This window comes from Glycine soja, chromosome 10, assembly GCF_004193775.1.
Source record: "Glycine soja cultivar W05 chromosome 10, ASM419377v2, whole genome shotgun sequence".
In the NCBI taxonomy this organism is placed as follows: Eukaryota; Viridiplantae; Streptophyta; class Magnoliopsida; order Fabales; family Fabaceae; genus Glycine; species Glycine soja.
In genome coordinates, this window is record NC_041011.1 from 47539265 (window position 1) to 47555344 (window position 16080).

Consider the following 16080-nt stretch of genomic DNA (forward strand, 5'->3'; position numbering starts at 1 on the left):
TATAATTATAATAAGAGATTTTCTAGATACTTTCATTTTTTTAATATTCATTAAATTTTGTCTCTGATTGAATTAAACAGTGTCTCAACAGCTAATAATCCCTACTAGATACGGGACCAACCCTATGAAATCCCTTAGAATTCCCAAGCATTAGAAAGAAAAAAAAATATTAACAATCTCAACTTGTAATAATTTCAGGCAGGTATGGAGGATATATATAAAAGTAAGCCATGATGCTTGAAACATTGTTTTCATTAGCTGCGGGGTACTAATTGATTTGGAAATGTGCTCAAAATAGTCCTGCATAACATAAGGACTTTGGGAGGTTGGTTTAGTATTCTTACTTAAGGCCCACTAATTATGTTGCCGCTAATTAAATAAAGAATGATGTTCTACCTAGTTAGAGACAATCCGTTTGAATTAAAATTTGTATGAGCATAATTCATGGACACGAAATTCATTAAAGTCCAAGTATTCACATTTTTTTCTGCCAAAATCTAAATTGTAGCGGATTAATTTATAATTCTTGTTTTACATCTTGCATTTTATATATATTTTTTTCACAAATTTTCTCATTAAACCTTTTACAAGCATTTTTTGCAACACAATAAAAAAAAGAAGAGTGCAAGAGTAGCGAAACGGAGTTAACAAGAAGTCAAACCTTTAGAAGCAAAAGACTTGGACCCTTGTGCTCATTCAACGGCACAAAGACTTGGACCTCTTCAAAGATAGGTGTAGTCACATAGGATGGGGTCCTAAAAGCAGCAGAACATGCGTGCTCTAGCTTTGCACCTAAATGACTTTGCCTTGTAAAAGAACCCTATTTTCTGACTTGCACCAGCTCTTTTTAATTGGTCTCTCTGTAAAGAAAGAAAGAAAGAATGGTAAAGCAGCAGTTGATAGCCCTTACGTTTCCTTTGCTCTGCATTTTCTCTCTTTTTTATGAGCCCTTTCTTTTTTAACCCTTTTCTCTTTCGTTTTCTTTTCCTTTTCTTCCCCTCTACCTTTTTGGAAGTTTCCTTTCACCATCCCCTAACCCACCCTCTCTCTCTCCATCAGAAATAGCATATGCTGCATGCAGTTTAAGACCCACATATGATACTATCCCCTATTTTCAGTCTTTTATCCAATTCCTTGTTCAATTAAAAAGAGAAAAAAAAAATCAAGTATAAATTTATAATTGTCATAATAATAATAACAAGTTTAATGTTATCTTTAATGATTTGTCTATAATTAAAATTAAAATTACCAATAGAGTACCACGAATAAATTAAACAATGGGTTGAAATCAAATGTTAAATGATCTTATAATCATTCAAAATCTCATCAAATAGGGCATACTTTTTAACTGAAGTGTTTGGCTTAGTTTGATAAATTATGGCCCATACCTTCACATAAAATAACCCTACATTTAAAATCTTGAGCCAAAAATGGCATTATATCACTGTGAAGCAGAGATATAGCTAGGACTAGAATATATAAGAGCAGAGATTAGTATTTGATGGTGGGATCAGAAGTGGGCCAAACAAATCTCAGTTTTCAAATTTACCTGTGGAACTCTGATGAAGACTGAAACGCTTCGTTCATGACCCTGTATGCGTCCAAGGACTGAGGTCAGAGACACTGTACATTACTCAGTGCCTTTTACTATATTTTTAATTATTTTTTTATCTAGTCACTCTTTCACCAGTCACCACCACATGGTCACAAACAAAACAATCAATTTTAGAAACGTAAAAATAAAATAAAAGAACAAAATGAAACAAAAAGCAAAAGCTAAACCCCCTCTGATTCCCGAAGAAAGCACCGTATTCAATGCTTACACAAGCGCCATTAAACGAAGTGAAAAGCTAAACCCTCTTCTCTTCTCTCTCTCTCTCTCTCTCTCTTATTTTATTTTGTTCATTCACCTTACTGTCCCTATAAAACCCAAAACTCAACCCCACCCAAAAACAGAACCCTCTTCTTCTACCTCTCTCTCTCTCTCTCTCTCTCTCCAGATTCTTCCCCTTCCATGGATGCTTTGAACTTCCTCAAATTCTGGAGAAACGCCACCATGAGCACAACCTCCGAACCCCACCTTGTTGTTGAAACCGACACCGAATCCGACGAAGACGACTCATTCTTCGACTTGGAGCTCACGCCACTCGATTTCGACAACAAAGAAAACAACACCAACACCACCACAACCAAAAACGACGACGACCCAAAACAAACGACAACAAGCGAACTCAAAAGTCTTGGCTCCAAAGACAACTTACTCAGCAAAACAGACAATGGCGTTCAGCGTAAAACACCACTTCCCCTGTCTCCTCCTTCCGAACCTATCTCCAAACGTAAGGTCCTCCCAATCGAACCTATCTCCAAACCTCAGTCCCCCATTGCGCTTCTCAGGTCCGCCCCGAGCTTCAGAATCTTCATGTTCCGAAAGCGAAACAGAACACCTCCACAACAGAAAACAGAGCACTCTGTTAACGAAGCAAAAGTCTTTGCGGTGAAGCTCAGCGTCGACGATTTTCGTTCCTCTCCCGCGCTCAGCAGGGACAACAGCACGAGAAGCTTTGGGAGCAAGGTTCGGGGTTTGAGCTACGAGGAAGAACCGAAGCCGGAGCGGTTTTCGAAGGAGGTGTTGCGGAAGTACCTGAAGCTGATAAAGCCGCTATATGTTAAAGTTTCTAAGAGGTATAGTGATAAGGTGAGGTTCTCCGGTGAGGGTTATGCGGCGTCGCCGTCGTCGTCGCCGTCGGTCGCCTCTGTTTCTTCGAGGACGGAGAAACAGGGGAAGGGGATGAGGGTGGTTTCGAAGCATTTAGGAAAGAGTAGGTCGGCGTCGTCGACGGTGGCGGGTGTTAGTTCTCCGGCGAAGAAGAGCGATGACACGATGCAGCAGCAGCTTGATGGGATCCAAAGCGCCATCCTTCACTGCAAAAGGTCCTTCAACTCCAGAGGTAACTTTTTCTTTCACTAATGTTACATTTAAATATTTAATTAATTAGGTTAATTATTCTGATTTATGAGTTGTAACGTAATTTTAATTTTAATTTGATTTTGTTTTTGCAGAAGGATCAATGTATTCGGTGAGGAAATCATTTGATGGTGAACATGGGGAAAAAGTGTAATCTTGAGGATTTTGTTGTGAAAGAAGAAGCTCAAGCTGATACAACAGAAGAGAAGAGAAAAAAATGTTATTTTTTTGTATTATCTATCTAGTGCATTGTAAAGAAAAGGGAAAGAGGGGAGAGGGATAGTTGTGATGATTAGTGAGTGTGTGGGAGGCAGGCTCCCCTCCCCTGGTGGTCAGTGAATGTATGTAAATTAATGGTTAATGGGGCATTATGAAAAGAATCAAAGGGATCTTCTACTGTATCTCTGTCTGCTGTGTGTGGGTTTTGCACTTTGCACTCTGCTTGAGGTTTATTTTGATATTGATTTGATGCCCATCAAATGATTCAAGGCAACAACATTTTCATTTTGTGATCATTGAGATGACTTCCAAGTTCCATCTCAACTCAATTCTAATGCCTTTCTTCTTTACATCCTTCTTGCAATGGCTGGTGACAAACAAGTGATGTGAGAGAAGTATTTTGATGGCAAGAATTTTGTGAAATTAATTTGAGACACCGGTGAGTTTAATTGCCTGTTAATGTTTAGTCTAAAATAGCGAAATAGAAATTGCTTCAAATATGAATTTTAAAATCATTTTTATTAAGTAAATAATTACTCTAATATGATTAGATGAGAAAATTATACTGAATAGTAGAGAATGTTGATGGGGGGAGTTTTTCTAGATGATAAACGGTTCTGAAAAACAGCTAGATATGAGAATGTACTGGGTAAATTTTACACTGCTATAAACGTGGGTCAATTTTGCGAATGTAAATATATTAAATACTAGGATGTTAAGAAATTAAAAGAAATTTTTTAGACTAAATGATCTTTTTAGGCTAAATTTTTGTTCTTTTATCTTTTTAGACTAAATTTTTTTGTCTTGTATTTGTTTCTTTCAAGCTAAACAATTCTGTATGAGTTGAGACTCAATCATGCTTCGCTCCTTTTCCAATCCCTGATTTTCAATCCCAATCTCGTGACTCAAGTTTCCAATTCCAAACTTTTCCCATGAGACCTTGTTTGATTTTTGTGACTTGTAATACTTTCAGAATCAAACTAGATTTAAGATTTCAAAATTTCAAAACCAATTTCATCTTTCACCAACCCTAATTCCCTTTTTATCTAACTTGAAAATCACAAACCCAACCCACAACACCAGAAGAGAGCGGATTAGATGGAACGAGGCCAAGGCGACCACAAGAGGGGAGGAAACAAAGAAGTGAGGGTGAAATGTGAGAAAGAATTGAAGGAAGTGAGGGATTGAGAGGGAACAAGAGAGTTTGGAGATGGGAGAGAGGATTGGAGAAGCTTACGAGGCATATGGATGCACTACTGTGCGTTTTCAGGTTCAACAAAGATCATGACACATTAAGGGTTAGGTTTAATTTGTCAAACTCAAGATAAATCTAATTAAATTTAAAAGTGTTGATTTTGGTCCATTTTTTAAGAAAAAAAAGTCCAAAATCAAATCAATCCATTTTTAAATGATTTGAGTTGAATTGGATTAATGAATAAAAAATATTTAATGCTGTTTGTTTTTTTTAAAACCTAATATTTTTTACAAACTAAATTTTTTATCAAATAAATCAGATACATTTGTTTTTTGTTAGATTTTTTTAAAAGAAAATTTTGTATCGATGGCATACCTTACTCTACTTAGTTGATTCCTGTCTATACATGGATCATGAAAAATTATGAAAAATTAAGTATATTATATTTGAAATAAGAAGTTTCAATAAATACAGTGATGATGAATTTTAAATATTTTTTTATTAAAACCAATAAAACATTACAAAACCTACTCTTTATAAATAGATTTAGAATATTTTTAAAAATCCAGGTGAAGTGATCTCAATCAATACAATTGTCAACTTTGATTTTAAAGGTTAAAATACATTAATTCTTATTCAATTTAGGTCGATAAGTTTATGTAATCAATAGTTAGTTACATTTGATTTTTTAAAAAATTTAAAATATATATTACATATAATAATAATAATAATTTAATACAAATTAACATATTAGTAGGTTCAAATATTAAAATTCCTGATTCAATTCAAAATATATATTACATATAATAATAATAATAATTTGAGATCACAAATGATTGTCCTCCTTACACTTCTAAATCACACACCAATTTAATCAAAATAAAAAATGAAATTGAGCAAAATAGTAAAATAAAAAATTAAATAAATCATTTAACCAAAGTTTTATTGTAAATTATATAAAAGCACGTTTAAAAATTAGAATAATGATGTCAGTTTCGTGTCCAGCAATGTTGGCAATTTATCTGAAATTGGTCCACGACCAGAATGTCTTTGATAAGTTAAATGAAAAAATAATTTAAAATCTTCTTATTATATTTTTTTATGAATCTTATTTATTATGTAGAATAAATTAAACAAAAAATATATTTTTAATTTACGAAATATATTTATTTATTATCTAATACTTTTTTTAAAAATATTTAAAATTATAATGAAAGAATTAGAATATATAATATTATTAATGATCAAATATTACTGGCTTAGTAATAGCTCGATAGTAGTCCATTTACTGAGAGACTGTTATTAATGCGGAAGATAAATAGAATGTTGAATTTTTGGACTGTAGTTTAACATATCTTAGATATGCTGTATATATATCTTGTCTTATAAAAGTAAAGATGATAATATATGGTTGTATAAAAATGGACTTGCACTCAATATTTTCAAGCACATATTTATTGCACTCAACACTTACAATATTGAGTTTTGATAAATTCTTTGACTAGCTCATTAATTACAACACTCTTTTTTGTTCTTTTCTTTTAGTGAATAGCTAACACCTACTCGATGAAGGGGAGTTAACAACTTGGCAAATTAAATACTATTTCTGAAAGATAAATGAATATACATTGACAAATTTATATATCTACTAATACATATATAGACACACATTGTGTTTTGTATGATTGTGAATTTGAATTAAGCAATTAACTGGGTTTAGGTGGTAATGCTATATATGTAGAAAAGCATTCACATTTCACACTGCTGCCGGTATGGCATGATTATCTAGACTGCAAATTTCAAACTCATATCTTAGACATTATGGAGGTTGGATGATTTGAGATCTTGATGTTTGAATTGTGGGTTGTAGGTGAGAAAAAGACTGTTTTGTAATTGCATAGAGGTCAAAATGTGTATTGAGGACTATGGCTTTTGCCGTGTACTAGTATTTCCAAAATTCTAAGGCATCATTAATGTGAGGAGAACCATGCCAAAAATAACCAAACGTGGCCTCTATACCAAGTGCTCTGCGACTTCACACTTATATTAAGCAGAAATTGTTGATGAGATATTGGTGTGGCCTCTACAAGGCAACTGAACAGTGTGGTCCCTTAGTTACACTACACTGTTGTGGGATGATGATATTGGTGATGTTTTGTTCTTTCAATACCCGGAAGAAACTTGCGCCGATCGAGATATTGGTGCCAAGCAATGCAGATATAATGATAACCACAATTATATAAATGAGGCCTCTGTATTAAGTTTCTGTCATATATTTTTTTTTTAAAACTGTAAGACTGTACGAATTTTCTTTCTATTTAAGAATTCTTTTTATCACTATAAAAAATTATTTTCGCCTTTTTATTTTGTTTATTATTTTCAAATATTTGTATTAAAATAGTAAAAACAATTTTTTATTATCTTATTATTTCTTATGTACATACTTTTAACAATAGAAAACAAAGGACAAATAAAATCAAAATTTTATAATTAAATAGGAAAATAAAAAATATTTCTTAAAGTAAAGAAATTCTTGTATGTTCACCGATCGAATATAGCATACTAAACAAAAGAAATAACAATGACAATAAGCATCAATTATTTGTTAGAGATTTCAGGTTGAATGAAAGTTACCTCCTATTTATAATATTATATTTTCTTCACATCACTGATTGAAAAGAAATTTATGTAATTAGAAGTTTGTGGTTGACCTGATAGGCCAAACAAGAATTATTAAAATATCATTTTTGAATTTTGATTTGGATATAACTCCATAATAAAAATTAAATTATAAAATGAGGATTTTCTGAAACTTATATACACTATTTTCATTATATTATCGTTCAATACGGGTTATCCAATATCATGAAATTCATTATATATATACAAGTATTTGAGAATATATTATGATTCCATTTAATAGAAAAGTAATAATTTTGAGAAAAAAAAGCAAGATACAATAGATATGCGTTAATTTTTTCAATTTGTTACTCGGAAATCTTAGCTGCACACTTGCTACATAAAAAAGCTGAATTTTAAAACTAGTATAATTATCACTATTCCACGCCTATGGTTGAGCAAGAATGGAAAAACCCCGAATGTTATGCGGGGGATCATGCGATGCTTCATTGTCTGCTTCAAACTCTCATATAGAGAATACGAGACAAATACCTAAGCTAGATTCTAAGTACCATTTTAAGAAGCCTGATGTTATTTAATGAAAGTTATAATATAAGGTATATATCGAAAAAAAAGTTATGATACAAGGTGTAGGTTCTCTTAAAACTTGAGGAGAGAATGTGCAATGCACCCAGAAACACTACATAAACAGCGACGGAACACTATTTTTTGTCCTACGAGGATGGTAGATTTGCCGGTTCCTCAGAAGATTATTGTTCCTCTATTTAGTAAGGTGATATATATATTGTCATTTACATCAAGGCATTATGGATGGGAAAATCAGTGAATCCAATTTCCAGTAATATGTTTCCTGTTTTGGATAATCACGTTGGTAGGAGACATTATGATTGGGAATTGAATTGCATGCTTTTAGTTCATTGCATCTTCTTCTTCATTAGGGAAGTTTTTTCAAACCATATAATAGTAAAAAAGGAAGTCTATTCCACATGTCACAAAATGCATGCGTCTCGTTAAATTCGAGGCTAAGAAACATAGTGAATTTAGTACATTGTCGTTCTTATATCGGTAGGTGAGACATTATTGTATTATTAGAGTTGTTAATCTTTCACTACATCTCGAGATAAAACAATCCATGTGCACGATTCAATTAGAAAAGAAAATTATGTAATTGGAGATAATTAATTAAAATGTCAAAGAGTCAATTGATATTTATAGTCTTATCCATGAGGAGTACTGCAAGTTAGATTTTAAACAGTAATCGCATATGGCATTTAAAAGTCTCGTTATGAATATGACATGCTTGCTTTTTAATTCAGAATTCTTGTCTAGGAGTAAAAAAAATAAAAAATTAATCCTTCAATACAAACAGATTTATTTAAGGAGATAATTTCTTCCGACAAATAATATTGTATAAAAATTATACATAAAATTTGATATCGAATGACTACATACTTAAAGAATTTGATTATTTATTAATTATATCATACTTTATTGGTAATTATATAAATCTAAAATAACTTAAAAATACAAAAAAAAATATTGAAAATCTATATAAAAAATTTAGGTTACAACATTAATATTTTTTAAAAAAAAAATGTTATGTACATATTAAAATGTACATATTTTTTAATCATGTTTATAAGTATCATAAGAATATCACTTAAAGAAATAATAAATAGTTTTTTTTATTTTATTTAAGCATTACTTTGTACAATCTTCTCTTTTTGCGGAAGCTCTGGCTGCCATCATAGTCTTGGGGATTGCTAAAGACAAAGTTGACATAGTATTTGGTTTCAACCTGATTCTCTTTTGATGATTCAAGCCTTAAAAAAATGTGTCTCTGATTTCATAGTCTCTCTGTAGGCGGTGACTCAACTGTCTCTCTTTTTGTAATCACATACATAACTTTTATATATTCTCACGTATATAGAGAAAGTAACTCTTAGTGCTGATAAGTTGATAAATTGTTGTGGACATTAATAATTTACATTTCAGACATAACACTTCAATTTTGTAAGTGGCATGTGTCTTCCTATCTAAGCAAAACTAGATGCACACAAACAGCCCGTAATATATCGTATTAGGCTTATAATACAGCACAAGGACATGAATTCTGCTTCAGAAGATGACGCATCAATTGTTTGCAAAGTCCATCACTTGCGAAAATAATAAGAGTCCTTGTAAAAATAGTGTGAACCTTCTTCTATTAGAGTATTGTATGGTCCATCATCACTTGATGAGTGTTGTGTAGTCCATCATTTGCACAGGATATGAAGGACATCTGAGATGCCAGCAACAAAAATAATAAAAGGGTGCACATGAACCATAGTGTGAGCTTGGTTTCATTTTACTAATTTTAAGAGTGGCTTGTCACATCATACAATACCACTTCAGTTTCTAATCTTTTTTCAACACGTACAATATCTAATTCTATATCTGCATGGTGTAGCATTTTAAAAGTTGAATATCATTCTTATAATTATTAATAACTATTTTTATTTATATTTTTATGACTAAAATAATTATTGTTGTAAAATCATTATACTAATTGTTACAAAAATTATATTCTTTTATAATTGCAATAGAAAATACCTTTACCACAGTGCATATGTTATGCATTCTTTTATATTTTTCTATATGAAATTTATATTCGCTCTACCTGACCATTTCAAGCTATAATTACGGTTTTCATAATTAAGTTTTATCCAACATAGTATTATTAATCAGATACAGAATGACCATCGAAATTTCTTCTTTTTGGGTCCACAGATATTTTTTTATAAGAAATAAACATCTTTCAAAATTTCCCTTGGTTATTTTGAAACTTAGATTGTATGAGCCCAAAGTATTAGATGGCATAGAAAAGCCCAAAACTATTTACTCCTACCCAAAAATTGTACCTTTAGGTTTACTAAAAAAAAATTGAAATTTCGACAAAAACTCGAAATTTTGAAACAATAAAGTGATTTTCTCATTAACTAAGGATAGTATTTTTTAGGTTGAGTCCTTTGTCTTCACATTTAGGGATTGACGTTGAGATTTTTTTTTTATAATTTTTATTTTTTTGTGATGAACTTTTAGATGCTTTTAAGCTAATTTTCTAATATAGGGATTTTGTTTCATTATATATATAATATTATTTTTAGTTTTTTCTTTCTAATTTTATAAATTTAAATCCTGACTACTATATTTTTTTTGGAATGATTCTGTTTAAATGCTACTTAAAAAATACTTAAATAAAAACTAAACCAACTTAATAAATTTTTAAATAATTTGAATGTATATTTTTTCTCTTCTAACTTTGAACTAACCCAACCCTAAAATTTAAAACCCTACTTTTAGCACTGTCTAAATCATATAAATGGTTGGCAACTCTCCCTCGTTCACAGAATAAAGAGCTTTATCCCACTGAAGCACCGAGATGCAATGCATTCATTGTCACGGGCGAGACAGATGATTATGAATTAATGAGCCAAAAAATAAAAATAACTTCCCAAAATAAAATAAAATAAAAATACTGATATCTTCAGATGTTGTGAAAAGCTTTGCAAATAAACGGAGATTCATCAGTAGTGATTTGTGACTTAGATAGAATATCATGCTCGTGAATAAGTGGATAAACCATGCTTGATCAATTTTCCACCAGCTCTCAAAATATTGCCGCAACTAAAATTGAAGAATATTTTAGTTCAAGTGTCTTATTCAAATGACTTCAAATTTTTTCAAGAATTGTTTGATATATTTAGGTGACATCAAATGACGTTCTTTTTCATTCCCTTCTCTTTTGGGGAAAACAAAAGCAGGGGATAATCAAATAGTTCATATTTGATACATAAAACAAATATAGCACTTATATAACGCACTGGTATACGATATATGCTTTTAAGTTTTTCAAGTCACAATGTCTAATCTTCTACTTCCTTTATTGGGATGAATCTGAAACAGTTATAATAAAAAAATTGTCTAATATTGGCCTTTTTTCATGGTAGCATAACTGTATGGTCTGGAGTCTGGACTATATTTTAGAGATGTTAAAATAAATCGAGTCTCATATGGGTTGTGAACTTACTGTACGTTAGTGCTGTTTAATATTTCAATAATCAATATTGATAATATAATGGATCCAGCCATGTCTCCCATCCATGCCAAGAATATATTAATAAATAAGGTAGAGATCATGTGTCCAACAGTATACACAACTGGTCTTCACAAGGTATTGCAGCATTTTTGGATTTGATTATTCAGCAGGAAATATTTTCTTTCAAACTATGAATGGATATTTCTGAGGCCGAAGATGCCTTCCTATCTAGTTAGGTTGTATGTGTTGCCGTGTGGTTTTCCTTAAGCCAAACATATGTGGTTCAGAAAAGTAATTATTGTAATTAAGTAGATTTAACTCTAGCTTTGTAAAGGTGAATGATAACAAGAAAAAAGCTGTAGTCCGTAAAATGTGATTGTTTAAATAGGAGAACAAAATAATAAATGTCAGTCCTAAAATTCGTCTGACAAATTTGCGCTTACTTTTCTGTGCCATTTGTGGAATCAAACCAAGTTGATGCATTGTTTCCCTCCTAACGACTTTTGATAAGATAATATAAATGAAGGCAGAGTCACGTAATATATATATATATATATATATATATATATATATATATATATATATATATATATATATATATATAGAGAGAGAGAGAGAGAGAGAGAGAGAGAGAGAGAGAGAGAGAGAGAGAGAGATTTCAAAATTATGACAAATGATTTAATCACCAATTTAACATGAAAAATTGAGAACTCAATTAAATTATGACGGTTTTTTTTATAATTCATCCAAATACAAATTTGTTATCAAGGGGACACTTAGTGTTACATGCATTTATGTTACGGTCACATTCTTTTTACAGATATATATCAGTAACATACGTACATGTACAATGTTAATTTCTTATTAATCAAATTACTTACTTTATCTTTTTTGTGTCTACAATGGTAACAATGAAATTAAAATCTACAATGTCATGCATATTATTTAAATTCTTCACTACTAAACTGATACTGTTAGGCTACTTACTTCATACTTAAAGTCAAAACTAATAAATATGTAAATTTATAGTATGACGTGCATAAATATTTCAATCACATTCCTTTTACTGATATACAAACAACTTATGACCCTATAACTTATTGCATATGTTTGAATTAAAGTTTGTAAATATACGTTTGATAAAAAAAAATGAGTTTATTATAATGTAATTATGTTTAAATATCTTTTGTTCAAAAGTATGTTGGTAAAATAAATTTTGTTTGGATAAAACTAATTAAAAATAATTTTATTTGATCGATGTTAATACTGGATAAATACTTGTAACAGAAAATGAGTTTTTAAAAGAAACCCCCAAATTGTTTATGGATGAAACTCAGTTTGGAGTGAAATGTTGATAAAAAAAAGACTTTTGGAGGAAATCAAACATGAAGTATAATATGTTTGAAGGTCCAAAAACACGTTTGAACACACCTCATATTGTAAGTTGTGTTGCCGTAAATCTTATTTATGAAAAAGGAATCAATATTACTTAATAAGAAAAAAATATTTTAATATTAAATACAATATCATGAATAATGGATAATCTCATGTAATCTTACGATCTCATTTTAAGGTAGAGTGGATATGTATGATATGAAACAAATTTGTTATAAATATGATAAATCCAATAGAAGTTAAAGCCGTTGAACCAAAGATACTCTTAATTATTAACCTTATTCATATATTCATAAACACAACCCTTAATTAAAATACTCATTTAAATTCAACCTATCAATATCTTTTTTACGAACCATGACTTGAAGCCATCCTTGTATTATACTTTTTAATGTAGAATAAAATACAATACAATCCAAACACCAAAGGCCAAAGCAAAAGACCTTTTTAATTATTTCTCTCTTTTTGTCTCACTCTGTATCATCCATGCACCAAGGTTTATAAACTCCAACACATGGAATGGAACCGATCCTTGTTTCAATCCCAACACCATAGCTCTTCACTCTCACTCCAACCCTCCATGGAAGACCCCTCAGATTCCCCACCACCACCACCACCACCACCACCACAAACACCCCTAAAAACCTACAAACTAAGCGCCACCTCAATCTCCTACACCAAATCCACCACCAAACCCTCATTTACTTCTCTCTTCTTCACCCCATGCACCACCACCCCACCAACCTACATCCTCAAAGACATCTCCCTCACCGCCCTCCCCTCCCAAATCCTGGCCGTGGTGGGCCCCAGCGGCGCCGGAAAATCCACCCTCCTCGACATCCTCGCCGCCCGCACCCTCCCCTCCCACGGCACTCTCCTCCTCAACTCCGCTCCTCTCGTCCCCTCCACCTTCCGCAAACTCTCCTCCTACGTCCCCCAACACGACCACTGCCTCCCTCTCCTCACCGTCTCCGAAACCTTCCTCTTCGCCGCAAAGCTCCTAAAACCCAAAACCTCAAACCTCGCCGCCATCGTCTCCTCCCTCCTCTCCGAACTCCGACTCACGCACCTATCCAACACGCGCCTCGCGCGTGGCCTCTCCGGCGGAGAACGCAGAAGGGTCTCCATTGGCCTCTGTCTCCTCCACGATCCCGCTGTATTACTCCTCGACGAACCTACTTCGGGGCTCGACAGTACTTCGGCCTTCAAAGTCATGCGAATTCTAAAGCAAACGTGCGTCTCTCGCAACAGAACCATTATTCTCTCCATCCACCAACCCAGCTTCAAGATTCTCGCTTGCATTGATAGGATCTTGTTGCTCTCAAAAGGACAAGTTGTTCATCATGGAAGTGTTGCCACGTTGCAAGCGTTCTTGCACTCCAATGGCTTCACTGTCCCTCATCAACTCAACGCGTTGGAATATGCTATGGAGATTTTGAGCCAGTTGAATGAGGCTAAGCCTGTTACTCCACCGAGTATTCCTGAATCGCCTGAGAGATCAAGTTCAGTGATTTCGGTTTCTGATGGTGGAGTTAGGAGTAGTAGAGAGATCATAAGGTATAAAAGCTCTAGGGTTCATGAAATTTTCACTCTCTATAGCAGGTTTTGGAAGATTATCTACAGAACTAGACAACTTCTTTTGACCAACACCGCAGAAGCACTTCTCGTGGGTCTTGTGTTGGGAACTATTTATATCAATATAGGGTTTGATAAGGAAGGGATTGAGAAAAGGTTTGGTCTTTTTGCCTTCACTCTCACGTTTCTATTGTCCTCCACAACGGAAACCCTTCCTATTTTCATCAACGAGAGACCGATCTTGCTGAGAGAAACTTCGAGTGGGGTTTATAGGCTCTCGTCTTATCTCATTGCAAACACGCTTGTTTTCTTGCCCTACTTGTTCGTTGTTGCTGTTATATACTCTATCCCCGTTTATTTTTTAGTGGGTCTCTGTGCTTCGTGGCTTTCTTTTGCTTACTTTGTTTTGGTCATTTGGGTCATTGTTCTGATGGCAAACTCGTTCGTTCTCTTCTTGAGCTCTCTTGCTCCGAACTACATTGCTGGAACTTCGCTTCTAACGGTGCTTCTCGCAGCGTTTTTTCTCTTCTCTGGGTATTTTATCTCCAAGGAAAGCTTGCCAAAGTACTGGCTCTTCATGCATTTTTTCTCTATGTATAAATACGCTCTTGATGCTCTTCTCATCAACGAGTACTCGTGCTTGGTGACAAAGTGTTTGATATGGTACCAAGAGAATGAACAGTGCATGGTGACTGGTGGTGACGTGTTGCAGAAAAAAGGACTCAAAGAGAGTGAAAGGTGGACCAACGTGTACTTCTTGCTCGGGTTCTTTGTGCTGTATCGTGTGCTTTGCTTCTTGGTTTTGGTTAGAAGGGTTTCGAGATCCAAAACTTAATAGACACCGAGAAAGAAATGGTGATCAAACGCTGATAACTTTAAGCGTTGTAGTGTTTTTTTTTTTTTTATCATCCTATTGTATTATGAACTCGTTTAATTTGTTTTATTTGATTTCTATATAAAGTATATATAATCTGAAATACAGCCATAGAAAAAGTTTGTTTTATAGATATGAAGTGGACTTTTCGTTCTCCTCTAGCTCAAGTAGTGTTATTCTCACTTCTTCCTTAGATATAGTTGTTCCTTTTCCTTAGTAGATAGAACCCCGTAATTTGGATCGTTGTATGATTTGGTAGCAGTATGTGATATTTCATTTTCTTTAGACACAGGAGGACAAGCTATAACTTAAGATCGAATGCAACGTTTCATGCTTTAGACACAATGATGAGCATGCATCAATGCAAATTAACTATTAATACATTCTAATACACTTTTTTAACACTCTTTTGTGATTAGATAGAATTGATTAAAAATCACAAAATTTTATCATCTTACCTTTTATTTAATGAGACATATATCTTTATGACTTTGTAGTTTTAATAAAATATAACTAATAATATAAATTTTAAAAATTGTGTTAGAGTATACTATTAACTATTTCCTTAATTAAAACTTTCTGCAAGTTTTTTCTTCTTCTCATATGCAATGCTTATAATCATTCATTGATGAATCAAAGCTAGAATAAATTTTAAAAAATTGTTAGAAAGTGATAATAGATTAATAACATAGTATTTTTTTGTATTGTATCTGATCCATTTTATAAATAAAATTGATAGCTTTCATAAATTAACTGTATGTAACAGTACTAGCAACCACTCATTCGTATTGTACATGTGGTTTGATTTTTTCACATGCAAAAGGAGTTTGATTGACAAAATGAGAGGTCAGGATGGAAGATCAATAATTCTGTATTTAATGGCTGAATAATAAGGTGGGATCCATTTGAATTTCTTGGAGGCTTTAATGGGTGAAAGCATATATATATATATATATATATATATATATATATATATATATATATATATATATATATATATATATATATATATATATATATATATATAAAAGGAAAATACCACGTAGATATCTCTTTGGCGTATTCAATTGTTCGATTTGTTTAACTTTGTTGGAGTCACGGGTCTCTCTTATGCCTTTGGTTGCAAAGAGAGGGAAGAA

At 32.6% G+C, this 16080-nt stretch overlaps 2 protein-coding genes across 2 annotated transcripts; both read left to right on the top strand.

The window, feature by feature from the left end:
* The first annotated feature begins 1824 nt into the window (after positions 1 to 1824).
* LOC114369331 (probable membrane-associated kinase regulator 5) lies at positions 1825 to 3534 on the top strand. Its single transcript, XM_028326542.1, has 2 exons — positions 1825 to 2948; positions 3061 to 3534. Exons 1-2 carry the CDS (start codon positions 2015 to 2017, stop codon positions 3117 to 3119), a joined length of 993 nt encoding a protein of 330 aa, XP_028182343.1. The 5' UTR covers positions 1825 to 2014; the 3' UTR covers positions 3120 to 3534.
* A 9409-nt stretch (positions 3535 to 12943) lies between these two features.
* Positions 12944 to 15085, top strand: LOC114369547 (ABC transporter G family member 8-like). Its single transcript, XM_028326774.1, has one exon. The coding sequence runs from the start codon at positions 13007 to 13009 to the stop codon at positions 14900 to 14902; it is 1896 nt and encodes a 631-aa protein (XP_028182575.1). The 5' UTR covers positions 12944 to 13006; the 3' UTR covers positions 14903 to 15085.
* Positions 15086 to 16080: the final 995 nt, after the last annotated feature.

Excerpts from the sequence above, each read along its gene's own strand:
- LOC114369331 (XM_028326542.1), top strand. The coding sequence starts at position 2,015 with ATGGATGCTTTGAACTTCCTCAAATTCTGGAGAAACGCCACCATGAGC. Across the intron at positions 2,949-3,060 it reads AAGGTCCTTCAACTCCAGAG|AAGGATCAATGTATTCGGTG; the intron begins GTAACTTTTTCT and ends TTGTTTTTGCAG.
- LOC114369547 (XM_028326774.1), top strand. The coding sequence starts at position 13,007 with ATGGAATGGAACCGATCCTTGTTTCAATCCCAACACCATAGCTCTTCA.